Source organism: Lipotes vexillifer, unplaced genomic scaffold (genome assembly GCF_000442215.2).
Source record: "Lipotes vexillifer unplaced genomic scaffold, Lipotes_vexillifer_v1.1 scaffold24, whole genome shotgun sequence".
NCBI lineage: Eukaryota > Metazoa > Chordata > Mammalia > Artiodactyla > Lipotidae > Lipotes > Lipotes vexillifer.
In genome coordinates this window covers 1,401,440-1,424,502 of record NW_006782914.1, presented here as the reverse complement: position 1 = coordinate 1,424,502, position 23,063 = coordinate 1,401,440, and the positions used below count along the sequence as shown (strand labels likewise).

Below are 23,063 nucleotides of genomic sequence, written 5' to 3'. Positions count from 1 at the left end.
AAAAAAAAAAAAAAAAAAAAAAAAAAAAAAAAAGAAAGTAGAACCACAATGAGTTATATGGAGCCCTTTCTTCTTAAGCAAAGAACCCTGAATATATGTGATCTTTTCTTAATTAGGGCATATTAGTACCTCATGGATCCAGAACACCCTGAATTTTGGAAATTTATAACCACTTTTCTTTTTTTTTTTTTTCTGTCTTCTTTCTTAGAAAAGATTGACATTAATTCATTCAGCCAGCATTTACTGACTGCCCCCTATGATCCCACATGGCACTAAATGTTACGGATCAGGCAAATCAATGTGCTCCTTGCTTGTAAGAATCTTGTAGTCTAGTCTCAGCTCAGAGAATCACAGCAACTACGGGCTGGAAGGGATCTCTGAGATCATATAGTGCTCTTGCACCTTGATTTGACACGTGAAGAAACAAACGAAAGGCAGAGAAGATAAAGTGCTGTCACTGAAGGAATGGAGCAAAGACTCAGTTCTCATCCAATTCCCCACCCAGTATCCTTACACTGTATTTTACACTAAGCCTCAATCTTTCCCACAGGGTATGTTCTTCAAACACATGCTACCCTCAGTGTACTGCTCCTAGTATTTAATGAGCTGGAAAATAAGCTGGACATGCTACTTTAAATTGTGTCCAAAAAAAGTAAATAAGTTTTGAAAACCTGGCAGACTGCCCTAGGTCTAAGGAACCCAGGTTACATCGGTGGGCTCTGAGACCTCCGTTTTGGCTACACCAACACCTTTTTGCTTATTTTTGGCTCTCAGCTATTTTCTAGAGACTTGAGATTGTCAGAGAAATAAGCACTTCTCTATTTAAAGTGTGCACTCTTTTTGAATGGCCTATCCACTGACTAGTCACCTTAGCATGGGTTGTTCCAGAGAATCAGTATACACAGACGATACATTAATGAAAGAAGACTGTTTCTGAAAGTGAATGTTTAAGAGTCTTAACTGAGTTGTTCTTGTAAATAGATCTTGGGGCCACTTGTTTTATGCTGTGGGAAAATGTCTCAAATTTAATGAAGAACACAGCTTGATAAATAAAATGGCATTAACACAGAAATTTTCATGAGTAATCTAATATATATTTGACATAAAGACTACAATAGTTATAATTTTTAATCTCTGGTCTGGATAGCTTTTACAGCCTTGCATTTAATATGAACTATAGTTAGTCACATATATTTTAGTTTTAACCGACCCCTTGAATTTTATTAAGGAAACTGTAACACAGGCAGCTTGAGAATATAAGTTATAGTGCATTTGGTATACAAAGTAAAACCTCATAAATAGCATTTATTAAGAACATTCAATCAACATTTTCTGATAGTGATTATTCAGGAAAGAACATCCATTTTCTCTTTCTATAGCTAATCTTTTCTTCTATGATACTGCACATTAACAGTATTAATTCTGTTATTGGGGGGATAATATTCAAACTATGTGAGAACAAACTATTTTTAAAGTACTCTGGAGCATTTTAAAAGCTCTTATTTACATCAGACAATTGACAGCCTGATTTTAAATATTTTTTATCTATTAATTTCCCAAAGGAAATAACAAGGTGATAATCACTCAGCCTTATCTGAGTTATCAGGTTATTGAAAGTAATTAATCAATATGTCTTTCAAATATTTTATAATTGAGACTTTTTAATAATACATCCTGGTAGTCCCTCCCTAATTACACTAAATTAGTGCAGATTTACTAAATTTGCAAATGTAAATATTTTAGTACATATGCTATTTTAACCTGAGATAAATTTCTTAAACAATACTAAATACTCACAGCAACAAATTGGTTATTTTCTAATTTAATGATGTCTCCCACTTTGACATTCATCCATTTTTCATTCTGCAGTCTAAGAACAAAAACAAAATTAATTTTTTTCGGGGACAGAGAAGAATCAAGAGAATGTATTCACAATGGAGCATCATATGACAGAAGAAGCAGATAAGACTTTTCTTCTAGAATACTAAATTCAAAGAACCTTGTATAACAAAGACTTTTACCTGAGTGATGTGGGAACTAAGGCCCAGAGAAGTCAAGTGATTTGCCCAAAGACACCCAGTGAGTTAGTTATCCCTGGGGCTAGACTCAAAATGCCTAACTCTTGGCTGTGTGCTCTTTCCACCACCCCATGGTACCAGCTTTATACAGCAGCTATTAACTCTTACTTGCATATCCTTGGGCAGAATATTAAAAAAAAAAAAACTCAGGGGGAAGGAAAGAAAGAAATTCAGTCATTAACATTCTTTTCAACCTCTATATTAATAAATATAGAAACATCACTGCTGTCGTCTCAGAAGTCTGTTTAACTGGAGGCAAGAAGTGAAGGAGACAGAAGCAAGGGGGCAATAGCTAAAATGCAAGTAAGAGGAAAAGAATAAAAATTCTGGAAAGGACAAGAACAGCAATGGTTGACAAAAGAAGCCTTAGAAAACTGAACAAGAAAGACCACCTACAAATCATCCGCAGCACTCTGGCCAAAGGGCAGGCTTGGTGGCATTCTAACGGCTAGGACCAACAGCTCAGAATTGAGAACACAGTCAAGATGTTGCACTGTTTTCTTCGAGGCTCATGTATATAACGGAGTCGCAGGTCTACCCTTCACCAAGTTCAAAGGAGTTTATGACAAAAAGCTATTGTGTCTAGCTGGTCAGGCCCCTCGTGACAGTTAGGCAGACAGGCCATCTGGAAACAGACCACCTGTGGTAGTATCCGTGATGCTAATCATCCCTTCTGAAGTTCTCTTAAATGTAAACCAGTTGGAGACCTTCATCACACTTCTTTCTCAGCGATTCCCTTCTAGGAGAGAAGGCTGGGACGAGTAGGCCAGGTTCCCCAACAAGTTAAGGTGGGCAGGTTAATTTCATTGTGCAGTTTTTAAGAAACAACCTAATTTACTTCTTTTATAAGCTGGAAAACAGTTTTAAATATTTATACAACTGTGAAATATGCCTCACACTATCAACCCTGCTGGGTCATTTGGCTTAAACACTCAAAGAATTTCTCTTTAATACGGATCCAAGTACATGTTGTTCTGGAAAGTTTTCAATTGCAGCATTTTCATCTCTAGCCAGAATTCAATCATTTTTCCAATGCCATACTTTTCTGCACTTTATCTAGTTCAATGACAATGAAAGACCCTAGGAAGTCTTTAAATCTTATTTTATTTATTTTTACAGGTATCGATAGATTATGTGCTGGTCTATTTCTCCTGGGGTATCTCCTTTGGAGCATTAGTGACATTTCTCAGGAGACAGTATCTTAGATAAAATGAAAGTGCATCTGCTTCAAGAAGAAGCTGAGATGATACTAAGTCCCATTTGCAAACTTCTATTCCTCCTACCTGTATACTATAAGCTCTACAAAGGACCACGTCCTACCTCTTCCACCAAAATGGAAAAATCAACCCAAGGTAAAAGGAAACTCTACAGGATCTCTTATACATTTTAAAATGCACACTTGAGAGTTAAGTTTGCACGGGTAAGTAACAATAGCCACTATCTAGGGTAATAAATTCTAACCTGTCTAGTGTCATAATATTTCCCCCCATAAAACCAAAGCAATTGGAAATATGTTTTTAAAAGTCTGGTGATATCCATGGGAATTAGTTGAATTAACTGCTACACTTGGAAAAATACTGGAATAAAATCTCTTTAAGAAAAAAATTTGCAAAATTCCAGGGCATGCAAAGAATCCTTGATAAGGAAGAATCTGATATGGTCAATATGGATTCCTACTGGGACAATACAGAGAAGTGATAAAGCAGAGAAAAATCCCTTCCCTCATGCCAGATTCTCATGCCCATTCTCCTCCTACCCACACGCACCCCTATCTATATTTTACCCTCTACTTTCTAACCTATTAAATATTTCCAAAAATAGAAAAACACTCAGAATAAATCATCTGCCCAACCCCCACTAAGATCTGACCATTAGTCTGCTAATGTCATCCAACAGGCCAAGAAAGCAGAAAATATTTGTAATACCATGTATGAGCCCAGTCTCCCTTACTTTATCTCACTCTACTCCTTTTTCTCTCTTTCTCTCTTGCCACCTGTCTGCCCTCTGACCAGAACATATACCTCGGAGCTCCTCTTCCCAAAAGGCCCCTTTGTAACTCCAGATATCTTCTAACACCTCCTGTTATCCTTGGTCACCTACCCCTTTCCACCTATTCCAATGGAAATTCCTTCCCTAAAAATGAGCACGCCAAACACTTTACTTCCAAAGTCTATGACTAACAGTATTTGAAATCTTAAAAACCTTCTGGTATGTACATGTACAAATGCCACAGGACACAATATGACCTCTGTGGGCTATGAGCTATAGAGAAGTTCACAAGGCAACAATGTTGTTTGTGACAAAATTTTTCAGAACTTGAAGCAAAATATTGTTGCGAAGGTACACAAACATGGGAGAAATTTCCTCAAAGGAAATATTATCCAAAACTAATGACCAATATGACAAAAAACAGCAAGTGGTATTCCCTGGATGTTGACCCTGACCGTAGCGCTATCCAACTATTTCATCAATAACCTACACAACCAACCCACAGACACATTTGTCAGACTTGTACACAGCATCCTACCAAGAAGAGAGCATAACTCTTACAAAGAAGATTGTGACAGAAAGTTATGACTTGAAGAGGCTACCAGAAACTGAACGAAGAGGAAGAAGTACAAAACAGATTATTTTGGAGAGGAGAAAAGTAACACTCTACAGATGTAATTAGGGTTTTGAAGAAAAAGGGCCTGGAGATATCAGTAAACCATATGTTGTGTGTGATGTCTTGGTTAAGCCTCTTATTTGAATATATATCTGTAGAACAGTCAATATGTATAACACAATCAGAGGAGTTTTTTTAATGTTATTTCCTATTCTTTCTTACCAGGTAATGATAACTGCATTTAACTAAGACCTCAGAGATACACTTCAGTTAGCACTAAGGATCATAGCTACAAAAGTACCCAAACTTACTAAAAAGTATAAACTGATAAAGATCTGCAAAGGAATTTAAATCGAATATATTTTAAATCCCACCATTTTTCTTTTCCTACACACTACCACCATCACTGACTTCATAACATCAAAGACATATCAGAAGACTGGAGGGACAGATAGGAAAATTTCCTTTAAGGCTCGTCTTCAAAATATTTCTAGACTTCTAAGATTTTAGCTTGTATAGTAATTTCATTTTGCCATCATCCTGAAACAACGAAAACATACACTCCCTGGCCCTCCATGTGTGGTGCAGCTGTTCCCAAGACTCATGTTTGAAGCAAGCCTGCGTCATAGCTCTGTGCAGGGAACACAGGGTGGCCTTGTGGGACGTGAAAATGATACTTGGCTCCATAGACTCAGCACCTTCAAACTTTGCTTTTACCGTTGTCAAGAAAAGCCCTCCCACTCTAGTAGAGGATTTGTAGTATATAAATACTCTGAAAGCAAGTTAATTCATGTAATTGCACTGAATCAAGATACTCCAAGATTTTTAAATATGCTTCAATTATCAGTATCACCACATAATTGCTTCAGGTTTTGAAATGGGCATAATCTAGCTAATGCTTCTTTGAACTAGATTTTTCAAAAATAGTTTGGGTAATAAGTTAGCTTTTACCTTCTAAGCTCACAAGCAATCACTACATGATAAGCCAAAATTCAAGAAAAGGACTCATAAAATTTAAATTCCAAAGGTACCATAAAACATATGGGGTTAATTGTCACAGAATAGTGACTAGAATTATTCTGAGGAAAGAATTTTTAAAAACACACCCCCTAACTATATATCTACTCTCAGAACATCAGAGAATCTGAGTTCTGAGAAAAGGTGGTGAGAGATAGCAACTGTATCTAATAATTGTTGATAAATTTGTCTGAACCTGCTTCTTCCTGATAATGCATAGCATACTAGGAGCTGCTACAATTTGATGAGGACCTCCTTGAGAAAATGAGAGTGGGATAGCACCTACCATTCTCCATGTCACTCAACCACTGGCTCCAGAGGCTAGAAATCAAGTATTTACCGTGAGCAAGATACAAAGCCCATTGCTGAAGTTTAAGGGGCAGAAGGAAGAGATCTTTATGGGTCTCCTCAAGGCTTCTGTCATCCTTTCCACAATCTAATTCTCCTGATTGCCCATTAGCATCACAGATTCCTGAAAAGAAGATTTCCTCAAAAGCTACAGAAGTTATGTTGGCATACTAGAGAAAGAAGATAATAAAGAAGGTCAGTATAACTGACCTCACCTAATTAACCAAACAATCCACATACACTGAGCTTGCTTTCTTCCTTAATCTCAAGCCCATGTCAGATCTACAACATACAAAAGTATTCAACTGCTCATACAGACTTTGTTTTATTCACCACTGTATCTTCAGGACCTAGAATAATGCCTAGTTTAGAGTAGGCATTCAGCATTTGTTGAATGAATGATAAGTAAATTAATGAATATAGAATCATTATTTCTAAAAACAGTCGTTGAATGACAGCATTTCCCTGAATATCTAATAAGAATTATAGGAATGAACAATTTATTTAGTGCTTACTGTATTCCAGGGAGTGTGCTGATCCCTTAATGTATAGGGTTGCCAAATAAAAATAAATGACACCCAATTAAATATGAATTTCAGGTAAACAACCAATAATTTTTTAGTTTAAGTGTGTTCCATGCAATATTTGGGATATATTTATACTAAAATATTGTCATTATCTGCATTTCAAATTTCACTGGATATCCTATATTTTAACTTGCTACATCTGGCAACACTGAATAGTATCTTATCTCATTTAATCCTCACAGCAGCCCTATGAGATAGGTACTGTTTTTACCCCCATTTTAGCAACTTTAATCAGAATAGAAAACTGAAGTTCAAAGAAATTGAGACATTTGCCCTATTTTGCAACAACTGTCAAAAATTCAAATGTCCACATACTTTGACATTCCACTTCAAAACACTGATCATACAGGTGCTCAAAGATGGATATACAAGGATGTTTATTACAGTATTATTTGTAATAGCAATCTATGAGAAACCATCACTGCCCATCAATAAGAATTAGATAGATATACCAGGGTACACCTATCCAATCATGGCTCGTCTACTCAACGGAATACAATGCAGCCACTAACAAGAATAAGGTCTATATGCGCTGATGTGAAATATCCTCCAAGTTACATTATTAGGTTGAAAACAAGCACATGCACAACACTGCACATGTGTTGTAGGATTCTAACTGTGTTTTAAAGCAAGGATAAACCTACACATATGTCTGTTGTTACTTGCATAGAAAATTTCTTGAAAGACACACAAGAAACTCTTCAGTGGTAGCCATTAGAGAAAGGAAATGAAAAGGAGAACGGGGATGTAAGGGAGACTCCATTTCATTGTATACTTTTCTGGACTGTTTGAATTTTTGGCATTACAAATATTGGTATTTTAAAGGGCAATTGGGGAGTAAAAATAGAAGAAAAGAAAACTCCTCCAAGTTCACACGTGAGTGGCAGAATCAGAACTACAACCTGAATCTGCCTGACTACAAAGCCATGCTTTTAATAAATCTATACTTATTGTTTTTTTTTAACTTTATTTTCCATGATAATTATGTATTGCCTATTTAGAAAGAGAATGGCCCCTAAGGAGCTGAAGAGATTCAAGCACAGCAATAGTGCAGACTCCCAGCGTTTCAATCCAGCCTATCCAAAGACAGCTGGCCATCATGGTCCCCTGACAAAAGGGTCCAGTGGACAGCAGCAGTTCCTGGTTCTTTTCAATTCACTGCTGTCAGAGCCACACTACAGTAAGAGATACAGTTTGGCCCTAATCCTCTAACAACAGACTGGTGAACAGGATCTCATTACACTGAGAATGAGCATAATACTCACATCTTTGGAATCTATTTATTTTGAAGAATGCAGATGTTTTCCTCCCTTCTTATTAGCACCATGCTCATGCTGAGGTAGAAACACACAGGGTGGGTTAGGTCTCACACCCATTTCATAGGGGGAAAGCGTGAGAAGAAGGAGAAATGATAAAAGTTATAGACCTACAGCACGGATAATTTCGTTTAACAATTTTCTGAGAAAAAGTAATCGATATCAGAGAGGCCCTAATTTATACAAATCCTTGTAGAGCCTTTTGTGCATTATTTGGGTGCAGAAATACACATACAATTTGGCCTTACTATTTTGAAAACAGAATGATCAATTCACTTACTAAGTTTTACCTGAACAATAAATAAGTCCACTGACAGTTGTGCAGAAAATCTATACTCTTTAATTGTTTCCATAAACTGAAACACTTCTCCTGAATGAGTCTCTCTAGATCCTTTCTGTCTTCCCTGTAAATTCTTAGTAGAATTCCATTAATATATGGCTAAGAGATGAAGAAACCCCAAGGAAATCAGAAGAAAATTATTTTAAAGGAAGACTATTACATCTGCTCTCACATACTAATGCTGAGGGAATACCTTAGATTGACCACGGAGAAAACAGAGTAATTTAGGCCTAGATGACATTCCTGGGCAGCAGAGTCAGAGGGAGATCTGTGTGGAAGTTTATTGGCAAGTTCTCTTGGGAATAACACCTGTGGGGAGTGAAGGAAACAGCTGGGCAGAGCGAGGAGTTAGGCTGTTGATTCAGTCACAGTAAAGGCTCAGCCAATCCCAGGGAAGCTCTGGAACTGGAACAGGCCTTCAGAGTTGGATCAAGGGCACTAGGCCTTTATACCTTGGCTTTGTTCAGTCATGGGATGTGGTCTGACCCCAGCAGTGAGGTGTGACCTTAAGAAAAACAGCTCTACTCAGCCAAGGGCAATTCCCAGAGACAGCTGACAGCTCAGGGCTGTATGTAGGCAGCATGCCCAGCAGCTGGAGAAATACATTCTGCAGTCTGGAGGAAGGATGTAGGTGGAACAGCAGAGCACCCTCAACAAATTGGGAGCTCACTTTCGAATTTTGCTATCAACATACTCTTGTAATTAGAATATTCCTTTTTAATTCTAGGCTATTTCACCTTTCTTTAGTTCCAATTTCAATTCCACAAAGTCAATACAACCAGCTGCCATGAGCCTTTAAGCTCCCTACGCCCATTTTAAAATAAGGGGAAAAAAAAAATCTGTGAAACTTTGTGTCATCCTTTATTCCAATGATTATTAAAGAAGTTGGAAGATAAAATTGTATTTCTTTTCCATTAAAAAGAGTCTACAGATAACCACTGACTACCCAAATATCCTAAGAGTAATGCCAATGGGAAAAATCATTATTCCTGAAATATTCCTACTATGAAGAACATTTTTTTTAAACATCCTTATTGGAGTATAATTGCTTTACAATGGTGTGTTGGTTTCTGCTTTATAACAAAGTGAATCAGCTATACATATACATATATCCCCATATCCCGTCCCTCTTGTGTCTCCTCCCTCCCACCCTCCCTATCCCACCCCTCTAGGTGGTCACAAAGCACCAAGCTGATCTCCGTGTGCTATGCGGCTGCTTCCAGCTATCTATTTTACATTTGGTAGTGTAATATATGTCCATGCCACTCTCTCACTTTGTCCCAGCTTACCCTTCCCACTCCCTGTGTCCTCAAGTCCATTCTCTGCATCTGTATCTTTATTCCTGTCCTGCCCAAAGGTTCTTCAGAACCTTTTTTTATTTTAGATTCCATAAATATGTGTTAGCATACGGCATTTGTTTTACTCTTTCTGACTTACTTCACTCTGTATGACAGACTCTAGGTCCATCCGCTTCACTACAGATAAGTCAATTTTGTTTCTTTTTATGGCTGAGTAATATTCCATTGTATGTATGTGCTACATCTTCTTTATCCATTCACCTGCCAGTGGAAACTTAGGTTGCTTCCATGTCCTGGCTATTGTAAACAGAGCTGCAATGAACAATGTGGTATATGACTCTTTTTGAACTATGGTTTTCTCAGGGTATATGGCCAGTAGTGGGATTGCTGGGTCATATGTTATTTCTATTTCTAGTATTTTTTAAGGAACCTCCATACTGTTCTCCATAGTGGCTGTGACAATTTACATTCCCACCAACACTGCAAAAGGGTTCCCTTTTCTCCACACCCTCTCCAGCATTTACTGTTTGTAGACTTTTTGATTATGGCCATTCTGACTGGTGTGAGGTGATACCTCATTGCAGTTTTCATTTGCAATTCTCTAATGATTAGTGATGTTGAGCGTGCTTTCATGTGTTTGTTAGCAATCTGTATATCTTTTTTGTAGAAATGTCTATTTAGGTCTTCTGCCCGTTTTTGGATTGGGTTGTTTGTATTTTTGATATTGAGCTGCATGCGCTGCTTGTAAATTTTGGAGATTAATCCTTTTTCAGTTGCTTCATTTGCAAATATCTTCTCCCATTGTGAGAGTTGTTTTTCGTCTTGTTTATGGTTTCCTTTGTTGTGCAAAAGCTTTTTAAGTTTCATTAGGTCTCATTTGTTTATTTTTGGTTTTATTTCCATTTCTCTAGGAGGTGGGTCAAGAAGGATCTTGTTGTGATTTATGTCATAGAGTGTTCTGCCTATGTGTTCCTCTAAGAGTTTTATAGTGTCTGGCCTTACATTTAGGTCTTTAATCCATCTTGAGTTTATTCTTGTGTATGGTGTTAGGGAGTGTTCTAATTTCATTCTTTTAAATGAAGCTGTCCAGTTTTCCCAGCACCACTTATTGAAGAGGCTGTCTTTTACCCATTGTATATTCCTGCCTCCTTTATCAAAGATAAGGTGACCATATGTGCATGGGTTTATCTCTGGGCTTTGTATCCTGTTCCATTGATATATATTTCTGTTTTTGTGGCAGTACCATACTGTCTTGATTACTGTAGCTTTGTAGTATAGTCTGAAGTCCGGGAGCCTCATTGCTCCAGCTCCGCTTTTCGTTCTCAAGATTGCTTTGGCTATTCGGGGTCTTTTGTGTTTCCATACAAATTGTGAAAATTTTGGTTCTAGTTCTGTGAAAAATGCCACTGGTAGTTTGATAGGGATTGCATTGAATCTGTAGATTGCTTTGGGTAGTAGAGTCATTTTCACAATGTTGATTCTACCAATCCAGGAACGTGGTATATCTCTCCATCTATGTGTGTCATCTTTAATTTCTTTCATCAGTGTCTTATGGTTTTCTGCATACAGGTCTTTTGTCTACTTATGTAGGTTTATTCCTAGGTATTTTATTCTTTTTGTTGTAATGGTAAATATGCGTGTTTCCTTAATTTCTCTCTCAGATTTTTCATCATTAGTGTATAGGAATGCAAGAGATTTCTGTGCATTAATTTTGTATCCTGCTACTTTACCAAATTCATTGATCAGCTCTACTAGTTTTCTGGTAGCATCTTTAGGATTCTCTATGTATAGTGTCATGTCATCTGCAAACAGTGACAGTTTTACTTCTTTTCTGATTTGGATTCCTTTTATTTCTTTTTCTTCTCTGATTGCTGTGGCTAAAGCTTCCAAAACTATGTTGGATAGTAGTGGTGAGAGTGGGCAACCTTGTCTTGTTCCTGATCTTAGTGGAAATGCTTTCAGTATTTCACCATTGAGAACGATGTTGGCTGTGGGTTTGTCATATATGGCCTTTATTATGTTGAGGTAAGTTCCCTCTATGCCTACTTTCTGGAGGGTTTTTATCATAAACAGGTGTTGAATTCTGTCAAAAGCTTTTTCTGCATCTTTTGAGATGATCAAATGGTTTATATCCTTCAGTTTGTTAATATGGTATATTACATTGATTGATTTGCATATATTGAAGAATCATTGCCTCCTGGGATAAACTCCCCTTGATCATGGTGTATGATCCTTTTAATGTGTTGTTGGATTCTGTGTGCTAGTATTTTATTGAGGATTTTTGCATCTATGTTCATCAGTGATATTGGCCTGTAATTTTCTTTCTTTGTGACATCTTTGTCTGGTTTTGGTATCAGGGTGATGGTGGCCTCATAGAAAGAGCTTGGGAGTGTTCCTCCATCTGCTATATCTTGGAAGAGTTTGAGAAGGATAGGTGTTAGCTCCTCTCTAAATGTTTGATAGAATTTGCCTGTGAAGCCATCTGGTCCAGGGTTCTTGTTTGTTGGAAGATTTTTAATCACAGTCTCAAGTTCAGTGCTTGTGATTGGTCTGTTTATATTTTGTATTTCTTCCTGGTTCAGTTTCTGAAGGTTGCTCTTTTCTAAGAATTTGTCCATTTCTTCCAGGTTGTCCATTTTATTGGCATAGAGTTGCTTGTAGTAATCTCTCATGATCTTTTGTATTTCTGCAGTGTCAGTTGTTACTTCTCCTTTTTCATTTCTAATTCTATTGATTTGAGACTTCTCCCTTTTTTCCTTGATGATTCTGGCTAACGGTTTATCAATTTTGGTTATCTTCTCAAAGAACCAGCTTTCAGTTTTATTGATTTTTGCTATTGTTTTCTTCATTTCTTTTTCATTTATTTCTGATCTGATCTTTATGATTTCTTTCCTTTTGCTATCTTTAGGCTTTTTTTGTTGTTCTATCTCTAACTGCTTTAGGTGTAAGGTTAGGTTGTTTATTTGAGATGTTTCTTGAGGTAGGATTGTATTGCTATAAACTCCCCTCTTAGAACTGCTTTTGCTGCATCCCATAGGTTTTGGGTCATCGTGTTTTCATTGTCATTCGTTTCTAGGTTTTTCTTTTTGTTTTGTTTTTTTTTGCAGTATGCGGGCTTCTCACTGTCGTGTCCTCTCCTGTTGTGGAGCACAGGCTCCGGATGGCAGGCTCAGCACCCATGGCTCACGGGCCTAGCCGCTCCGCGGCATGTGGGATCTTCCCAGACCGGGGCACGAACCCGTGTCCCCTGCGACAGCAGGCGGACTCTCAACCACTGCACCACCAGGGAAGCCCTGTTTCTAGGTATTTTTTGATTTCCTCTTTGATTTCTTCAGTGATCTCTTGGTTATTAAGTAGTGTATTGTTTAGCCTCCATGTGTTTGTATTTTTTACCAATTTTTTCCTCTAACTGATATCTATCTCATAGTGTTGTGGTTGGAAAAGATACTAGACATGATTTTGAAGAATATATTTTGATGAAAAATTTGCAAGCAATTACCTTAGCCTGAGCAGATCAACCATTCTCTTCACCTAAATTGCCACACCTTATTTTGAGAAATAAGAGAATATGCTCTTATCTAGCTCATATTAAATGACAACCTCTATTTCTGAAGAATACTTCCAAAAAGACGGTTCCATTGGAGAAAAATAAAACCTGAGAATTTTGGTTCCAGGATAGAAGGCCTGTATTATGTTTTCCCATTGCCTCTAATGATGTTCTTAATCATTTTTCCTATATAGAGCCAAATTAAGAAAGAAGCAAACATATGTTAAACCAGAAAAAAATAGTTGCTTAATATGCCAAGTAATAATACGTGCCATACAGACACAGACAGAGCAAAGATGTCTCTAGGTGGTGTCTCTTGCGGGGTGTGATTTCTTTCACTCTGGTCAGAAAACTTAGCATCTCTGGAAATAGCATTCCTGACTCTGCAGCACAAAACACAGCTGAGGATATCACTGGAAGATTGGGAGTTAATTTTCTTACTAGGTTTGCAGTCACATTAAGTCCTAAACAATTTTTAAGAAAATGTTAAAATGTTACTTTAAAGTAGGTTCTTTGAGTTCCTTATCACTTTGAGTTCCTCAGAAATAAGATAGCACGTAGGTAGAATTCTTCATTAGATCATCATCCACTGGCATGTGAGGTACCATCACCCTTCATTTAATGAGTTCAAGACTGCTCCATAGGGGACTTCCCTGGCAGTCCAGTGGTTAAGACTCTGTGCTTCCAATGTAGGAGGTGCAGTTTCGATCCCTGGTGAGGGAACTAAGATCGCACATGCTGCGTAGTGCAACCAAAAAAAAAAAAAAAAGGACTGCTTCATACATACAAAATGAGCATTCTGAGCCAGGCATTGAGCTGAGTGTTGAAGCTACAAGTAGAATTAGATACAGACTGTGGTTTCAAGAAACCTAGAGACTAATGGGATATAAATCTGGCTCTTAAATAACCCTAATTAAATCATTTTTGCTTTCTAATACCTAGAGCATGTGGACATTCTTCCACTCAGCAGTGAGGAGTACCTGTACTTCAAGAGAATGATCTCAGTGTTAGACTGTTTGCCATAAAGCTGTCATCAAAAGCCCAGCGAGAAAATTGACAGACCAGAGAAATTGTCTAGTAAAGGATATATTAACTTTCATTCCTCAAGATATTCCCAGCTTTGTCCCCTTATACTGTGAGCTCATCAGAAAACTATATGCCTGGACTGTATTACTCTGGTCCCTCTAGACTTAGCTTCTAAGAATCATGACTTAACATCACGCCAACAGATTTCAATCAGGATTTACTTGTGGTCATGAGTAAAATATCTCTGCTTTCTGAGCCTTCAGCCATTTATGTCATTCACATTTCTCTCAGGACCAAGATAAATCTTATTGCTCGCAATTACTAGAATACTTCCTTTCACTGGGCCATCAGTTCTGTACCCTAGACACTTTCATTATGAGGAGAAACAAAGTTCAAAGTAATGTTTGAAATTCATGAATGACAAATTCTAATGGATTGTTTAAACAAAATCTAGGAAATTTTAAAGTAAAGATTCTGCCCTGGGAGATCAGCTCGATGCTTTGTGACGACGTGTGGGATAGGGAGGGTGAGAGGGAGGCTCAAGAGGCAGGGGATATGGGGATATACTTATGCATATAGCTGATTTGCTTTGTTGTACAGCAGAAACTAACACAATGTTGTAAAGCAATTATACTCCAATAAAGATATTTTTAAAAGATTCTGTCCTTTGAGGATGATATTGTAGGGAGAATCTTAATACTTGCAGAAACAGAATACTATTCAGAATGGACCAGAAGCAGGAATCAATTTTTTTTAATCCTTACATTCTTAAAGAGGAGGATCTTGACCTTAAGTTTATGAAAAACATGATGTAACATAGGAGAAAGAGTCTGTGTCATGAGAAGCAGAAGACCTAGACCTGAGCCTAAGTCTACTACCAACCAACCATGTCACTTGGGCAAGAAGTTGACCAAAACTAGAGTTCCTCACTATGACCTACATTAATTGGCACATACCAGCTCCTCAGAATGCTTATTTATTCATAATACTATGCTTTTAAAATGGGATAACCCACCTGACATTTAAACATGTATCTATGATGACACCTGTGAATTTTACAGAAGTTTATGAAGAATTTTGTAAACCATAAAAAAACATATAAAGTATTGTGACTACTTATTATTAAGCACCTCATTATAAGGATGGTACATTCCAATTTTTAAGTCTTCAAAAGAGCTATCTATATTTAGTATCTCCACTTCAAGATTACCCCTGCTTTCTCCAATTAGGATTTTGTCTCCATCCCTCCAACTGCAATCCCTCTTCATGGTGTTAAATCCAAGAATCAGTTCTCAGTCTTCACTATACCCAGCACAGTTAACCACCCCCTCCTACTTCAAACACCTTCTTTTCTTTAAATCCAGAGTACCGCATTCCCTTGGTTTTCTTCTTACTTCATTAGTCACTCCTTCTTAAACCCTTAGTCAGCCCCTTCTTTTCTTCACGTCTTCAAACCTTGGAGTGCCACAGAGCTCCGCTCTTCACTCTCTAGAGTCTGGACTCTCACCCCAGGTGGCTAGATGACTTTCAAATATATCTTCAGATCAGACTTCTCCCCTAAGCTTCAGCTGCCCATTCTACATCTCTACAGAATGGTTAATATCTCAATAGAACTCTGGTTTCCCAGTCCAGTCAAAAAAAGTCAACACCACAATAACATGCTCCTTTCCCAGTTTTCCCCATCTTGGAACCTCGGCCAAGAACCACTCCTCCTAATTTCTCTCTTCATACACTTCCAACATGGCAGCACTCCTGCTGGCTCTACCTTCAAAATTCATCTCAATCTGTGGGTATTAGATAATGTTAAGGGAGTACTGCTACTTCATTAGGTGTAGTAATGGTATTATGGTTAAATATATTATAAGTCTTTATCTGTTCAAGAGAAATGCTATAGTGGTGCTTACTGATAATGTAGTATGACATATAGGATTTACTTTTAAAATACCCCAGAAAAGAAAAATTGAGAATAGATACAAAAATAGCAGAAAGTTGATGGTGTCTTCAGCTGGGTAATACATAAAAAAGAGTTCATTGTACTGTTCTATTTTCATGTGTTTGACAATTCATAAGAAGAAATATTCCTACTTTGTATCTTCTGCACCACTACCACCATCATTTCACCTGGGCAACAGTAGAAAACTCATAATTTGTCATCCCCATTCTGCTCTTGCCCTTCTTTGCTGTCTACTGTCCACACACCAGCCAGAGAAATCTTTTGGTCACACCATGTAATTCTCCTGCTTAAAACCAGCTTTGCATTACATTTAGTATAAAATTGGAATTTCCCACCATGATCTGTAAGAATTGGCTCTTGCCAACCCCTCAGAACTCCCCTTTATCACAATACCCTAGCCACAGTAGACATTTTACTGTTGAGTTCACTGCCACTTTGGGGACTTTATACTTATTGTTTTTACCCAAGATCTTGGCATGGCTAGCTCCCTCTCAACTCAAACCTTATCTTCTTAAGGGACCTTCTTTGGTCACCTTATTTATTTGTTTGTTTGTTTTTCAGATTTGAAGGATCACTTTTATTTTTTTAATTGAATGAAAGATTCTTTAAATTCTATAGTGCTTTACAATTTTCAAAAGTTCCACCCACATGATTTCATATAATCCCATAATAACCCCTTTTTTTAATCCCCTGTCCCTTTATTGCCCCCCTTCCCCTCGCCCCACTGGTAACCGCTAGTTTTTTCTTTATATCTTTTAGTCCACTTCTTTTTTGTTTTATTCACTAGTTTGTTGCACTTTTTGGATTCCACATATAAGTGATATCATACAGTATTTTTATTTCTCCTTCTGACCTAATTCACTTAGCATAATGCCCTCCAAGCCCAACCATGTTGCTGCAATGGCAAAATTTCACTCTTTTTTTATGTCTGAGTATTCCGTCATATATATATCTCCCACATCTTCTTTATCCATTCATCTGTTGATGGACATTTAGGTTGCTTCCATATCTTGGTAATTGTAAATAACACTGCTATGAACATTGGGGTGCCTGTATCTTTTCAAACTAGTGTTTTTGGGGTTTTTGGACATATATCCAGGAGTGGAATTGCTGGGTCACACAGTAGTTCTATTTTTAGTTTTTTGAGCAATCCCCATACTGTTTTCCACAGTGGCTGCACCAATATATTCCCAACAGTGTAGGGTTCCCTTTTCTCCACATCTTTGCCAACATTTGTTATTTGTGTTCATTGTGATAATAGCCATTCTGACAGGTGTGAGGTGATATCTTTTTTTAGTTTTCATTTGCATTTCCCTAATGACTAGTTATGTTGAGCATCTTCTCATGTACTTTTATTTTTTTTTTTTTTTTTTTTTTGTGGTACGCAGGCCTCTCACTGTTGTGGCCTCTCCCGTTGCGGAGCACAAGCTCCGGACACGCAGGCTCTGGACGCGCAGGCTCAGCGACCATGGCTCACGGGCCTAGCCGCTCCGCAGCATGTGGGATCTTCCCAGACCGGGGCACGAACCCGTGTTCCCTGCATCGGCAGGCGGACTCTCAACCACTGCGCCACCAGGGAAGCCCGTGAAGTGATATCTTATTGTGGTTTTGATTTGCATTTCTCTGATGATTAGCGATATTGAGCATCTTTTCACGTGCCTGTTTGGCCACCCTATTTAAAATCATCTCCCCAGGGCTTCCCTGGTGGCACAGTGGTTGAGAGTCTGCCTGTCGATGCATGGGACACGGGTTCGTGCCCCGGTCTGGGAAGATCCCACATACCTCAGAGCAGCTGGGCCCGTGAGCCATGGCCACTGGCTTAGTCCTGCTTAGAGGAACTATACTCAACATGCACACTACGCTAGCAAAGACCCTGAAGTACTCTCTCTGTACACCACGTAGGGCTGTCATTGTTTCCCACTGGAAACATTTACTAGAAGACAAAATTTTAAATATATTCTCAAACAGAGCACAAAAAATACTACAGACCAACAAAAGGCAATGAATATAGACAAGTCACTAAAACGAGAAATAATACCATTGATAAATACTTGAAAAAAAATCACCTTCACTAGAAGACAATGAATTTTTAAAACAACAAGATATCTGTTAGGCAAGACAACTTATGCAGTTGGCCTAGATTTTCTAAAAGATAATACTCCAAGTTGTAATGGTGCTGTGGTAAAACCACTTGTTTGTTCAAATGGGAGGATAAATGGGCACAAACTTCCTAGAAAGCAATTTAACAGTATGTATTAAGAATCTTTAAAAGAGGCAAAGTTTAGATTCCCTAGAAATATACCCTAAAGAAACAAAGATATATATGAAACTTACATTCAAAAATGTTTCTCTGAGAATTATTTATTAAAACAAAATATTAGAAACAAGCTAATTTCCCAATAATAAGGGAATGATCAATTATAGTACATCTATTATTTAGCTATCTATTAAAAATGTTTTCAAATAATTTTTAATGACATAAATGAGTTATATCAAAAGAAAAAAGTAAAATACAAAGCTATATATATGCATATTTGCAAAAAACAAAAAAAATTCAACACAAGGGATAATACTTTTCTCCAAAAAGTAGAAATTTTGATTTTTCTGTGTTTTCACATTTTTTTATTCATTAATTTTAGTTAAAGATTCACCTCTTCCAGGAAGCCTCTTCTGACCCCTAGACTGGGCTAAGTACCCCCTCTTCAGTACTTCCATATCAGTCCATGAAAACCCCCATCATTGTTCACATTATACTGAAACTACCTACTTGGTTATCTCTCTCCCCACAAAATGAGAATTCATGAAACTCGCAATGGCATTTTAATCATCTTCGGTACACTGAAGATATTCGATATTTAGAGAACTAAGACAGACCTAAACATTCCTCTTTGGCTCAGAACAGCCATATGTCTCGTTTTAATAGTGCTGGGACAATAATTCAAGTGGCCCCAACAAGACTGCCTCTATTGGTGAGCCCTATCCAAGCCAATAGGGTTGGGTATAAGCAGGAACTGTAACATTCTCCCCTACCCCAACCTAGGACATGAACTAGAACTCCCAAAGTAATCCACTCTACCTGGACCCTGCAGGCCTAGGTAAACCCAGCGTCTGCTGAAGGTCTTAACACATGCACTGCCTCATCCACTACCCCATAGACCACAGCTCTGGAAGTCCCTGGAAGAGCTGAAGGCTTGGGTCGAGGGTTGGAATACCAAATGGTAGCTCCATTTCTCAAATTTTAGAGGCAAGAGGGATGGTAAAGGCCTTCTAATACAATCCCTTCATTTCTCTCTGGCATTCCTCAAGTCCCAAAGTCTCTAGAATTTTCTGATCCCTGGATCCATCTAGATAATAGATAGATCTGTCTAGAGTAGACTCTGGTTTCCTTTGTTAGAAAGATGAAAACTTTCTGCCACAAAGTTGCCCTTTGAATTACTTTGTGGAAAATACTCTACACTGTGTGCTCCACCCAGCTCCAGGATGAAGTTTTTCTGCTTCAGAGCAATGACAAGATGGCTTCTATGCTTGTCACAGCCCTTTACGCTTTCTAGCTATCAGGGGTTTCAGGCCTTATGGTTTTATTTGTAATCTGCTAATATATATCTAAATATGTATATAACGATCTTTTCTCTTCCGAATTTCTTTCCTAATCACAAGAGCCACTGCTGGGAATTGTATTTTCGACTTGGTTAATTGGGAGATTTTAAGCCAGGGATGGTGGCCAATAATTAGGTACCATTTGAGTAGGACTTACATTAGGTCAACATTATCAGTACCAGGTTTGAAACTGAACATGAACAAATCTGCAGGCCAATTCTAAGTATTTATGCTGGGATATTTTGTATTTATTTGCATAAGCTCTGCTATAATTTCTACCATTTTAGACATCTAATGTTCTAAAATGCTCTCTACTTTAAAAGGCCTATATTGAGTATTGTTTTCTTATTCTTTGTATCTCAATTCCAGTCTTCTTTCTTCTTTACTCCTAGAAGAAGAGTGAGAAAAGTGATATAGAGAAAGGACAACATTTGGAATGAAGAGAAAAAGAACAAAAACTCTGTAGATATTCACCAATACACAATGAAATGGCATCACTGACAGTCTATACATAAGAAAGAATGACAGCATCTCTGTGCCCTGGCACCCACAAGAATTAAGGCCAAAGGCAAAAAAAAAAAAAAAAAAAAAGTCTATGGAACTACTTTCTATAATGAAGTGTCAGGTGAAAAAGAGAAAGCCCAACACAGAAAATGGGACCGATGCTGAGTGTATTTCTCAAAGTGGGAAGTGATGTTGTAGCATATGAGTTACCTGAGGGGGAGCAAACAAAGGAAGCCAGGTCCCTTTTTCTATTTATTCTTTTCCTTCCTCTTACTGGAAAATTAGGTTCTACTATTTTTTTAAATATTAACCTATTTCTATCATCCAAGTTTCAGAAGGAAATGTTAAGTGAAAGAAGGCAAATTTCCATTAAAATCATATACCTAATAACTTACATAGCTGTCACCCCAAAACCTATTTCTAATAAAGCAAGTGTTGGCAGAGCTAAATCCTCAAGGGGATTAAATCTGGACGGTCCAGGCCCCGCTGATAGAGGCAGTAAACAGACTATATGGCAGAGGTCAGTAATTTCCAACAGATATCTAATAACCAAGTCTAGAAAGAAGAAAACCTCAGCTCTCCCCTTTTGGCAGAAAGCTTTACTTTTTTACATTTTAAAACTCTTTACAGTTCATATGGTTTCCAGACCTGCTCTCCAGAAGCGAGGGCAGTTTCCTGCCTGGGTCTCTCAGCTCCCCACATGTGACTTCTCAGGCAGCCAGCCAGATGGACATTTGATTTGAAAATTAAGCCTTAAATTTAGCACTGTGAAAGGGGAAATTATGCCTGAACACAAATGCCTGGCACGGGGCAAGGTAACCAGATAAGGCAAGTTGGGTTAACAGGATTCATTAGCCAGGCAATTCAGAAAGTCCTGCTGGAGGGAAACATCTGCTGCAGACACAAGGAAGCCCATCTCCGCATCCCCGTCCCAGTGTCTAGGGTGCCCAGTTTGCCACATTTTTGTTTTTCTGACATGCTACAACCTGGGAGCAGCTGAGAAAGAAACAGTAAGCATTGCTTCAAATACTTCCTTGAGCTCTGCCAATTCAGAAATGAAGCCTAGATGGAGCTAATCCTCTCTCTTTCTTTAAATGTCAGGCACAGTCTCAAGCACCTTAAGGTGCAGAGGCATCAGGGAGATTCCAAGTAACAGAGAGCATTTGGATTAAAGATGGGTCTGGTATGCAATGACCCTGTAGCAGACATCATTCTCCAGTGGTAATGACAGCAGACAATGATGTTCACAGAACATGCGATATGTGGACACCTCCTCTTGTCTCATATTAGTTGCAGGGAAGAAGGAGGGTAGAGAATATTAAAAAGATATTCTGATCTTGCCTCAAAATGATTTGTTTAATTTAAATGCATTTGGTTCATCCGTCACATAATTATTGAGCATCAACTACATGCAGGATGCTGTTCAGTCAGGTGACGGAAATAGAGACTGTCTCAGTCTCCAGTAACTCACAGTGGCATGACAGACAGACAAGCACAGCGGGACTACCCGCCTCTCCTACATCTATCCTGGCCCCCTTCCACTGGCTCTTCCTCCACGCAGCAGGTGTGAGCTTTTCCAAAAGCAAATCCTTCCAGGTATTCTCTCTGTTCTTAGGAAAAACACTCAAACTCTCAATGTGGTCTTCAAGGCCCTGCAGGCTCTGACTTCTGACCACTTTTCCAGCCTCGCCTCACACTGCTTTTCTCTCAGTCTTGCTCTTTGTGCTTCTGCCATTCAGTCCCTCATAATCGCATCCTCCTTCCCTCCACAGGGCCTTTGCACATGCTGCTCCCTCTGTCTGTAATTCTCCTTCTCATCCCATCACCCCACACACTGTCTGATTAACTCCTAGTTGTCATAAGTTCTCAGCTCAAATTTACTACTTCCTCAAAGAACCCATTTCTAAACTTTCTTACCTCTGTCTACTGCCCCCCCCCACATACACAAAAAAAACCTTTCTTTAGAATCATAGTCTTTTCCTTAGCAGCACTTGCCTTGGCATGTAATTACACACTACTTAGCGTGACTGCAGTGGTTCCCCCTTATCTGAGGTTTTACTCTCTGCAGTTTCAGTTACTTGCAGCCAACCGCAGTCTGAAAACATCAAATGGAAAATTTCAGAAATAAGTAATTCATAAGTTTTAAATTGTGCGCCGTTCTGAGTAGCATGATGAAATCTTGCGCTGTCCTGCTCCATCCCACCTGGGACGTCAACCATCTCTTTGCTCAGTGTATCCCACCCTTTAGTCACTTAAGACCTGACTAAGTTATCAGATCACTGCCAGGGCATCGCAGTGCTTGTGTTCAAGTAGTCTTACTTTACTTAATAATGGTCCCAAAGGGCAAGAGTAGTGATGCTGGCGATTCAGATATTTTCTTACTGTGCCTAATTTATAAACTTTATCGTAAGTATGTATGTATAGGAAAAAACATAGCACATATAGGGTTTGGTACTATCCACGATTTCAGGTATCCCCTGGAGGGGGTGGTCTTGGATAAAGGGAGACTACTGTATTTTATTAAGTCTACCTTCCCCGCTAGACACTAATCTTCATGGTTGCAGAGACCATGTCTATTGGGGTTCACTGCCTTTCTAGTACCTAACACAGTACCTGGCATATAATAATATAGACAAATAAATGAAAGGTAAGAAAACCTTTATGACATTATGTGCTATGATAGAGACAAGCAGAATTTGTGGGAGTGTCTGGTCAGGGCATTAACCCTGGCAACCTTGTGCTCTGAATTGTCTCCTGACATTTTCTGTTACAATTTCTCCCATTTGGAGTACAATATCCTCATTGTTGGAAGATCCTACTTTTTTAAGTCCCTCTCTTCTTTCCCT

At 38.3% G+C, this 23,063-nt stretch overlaps 1 protein-coding gene across 1 annotated transcript in view; it reads right to left on the bottom strand.

The window, feature by feature from the left end:
• Nucleotides 1-23,063, bottom strand: part of ATP8B4 (ATPase phospholipid transporting 8B4 (putative)) — a 246,299-nt gene that overhangs the window by 138,342 nt on the left and 84,894 nt on the right. Inside the window, 1 exon segment of the mRNA XM_007455539.1 lies at nucleotides 1,798-1,870. Within this exon segment, the coding sequence (XP_007455601.1) occupies nucleotides 1,798-1,870 (73 nt within the window).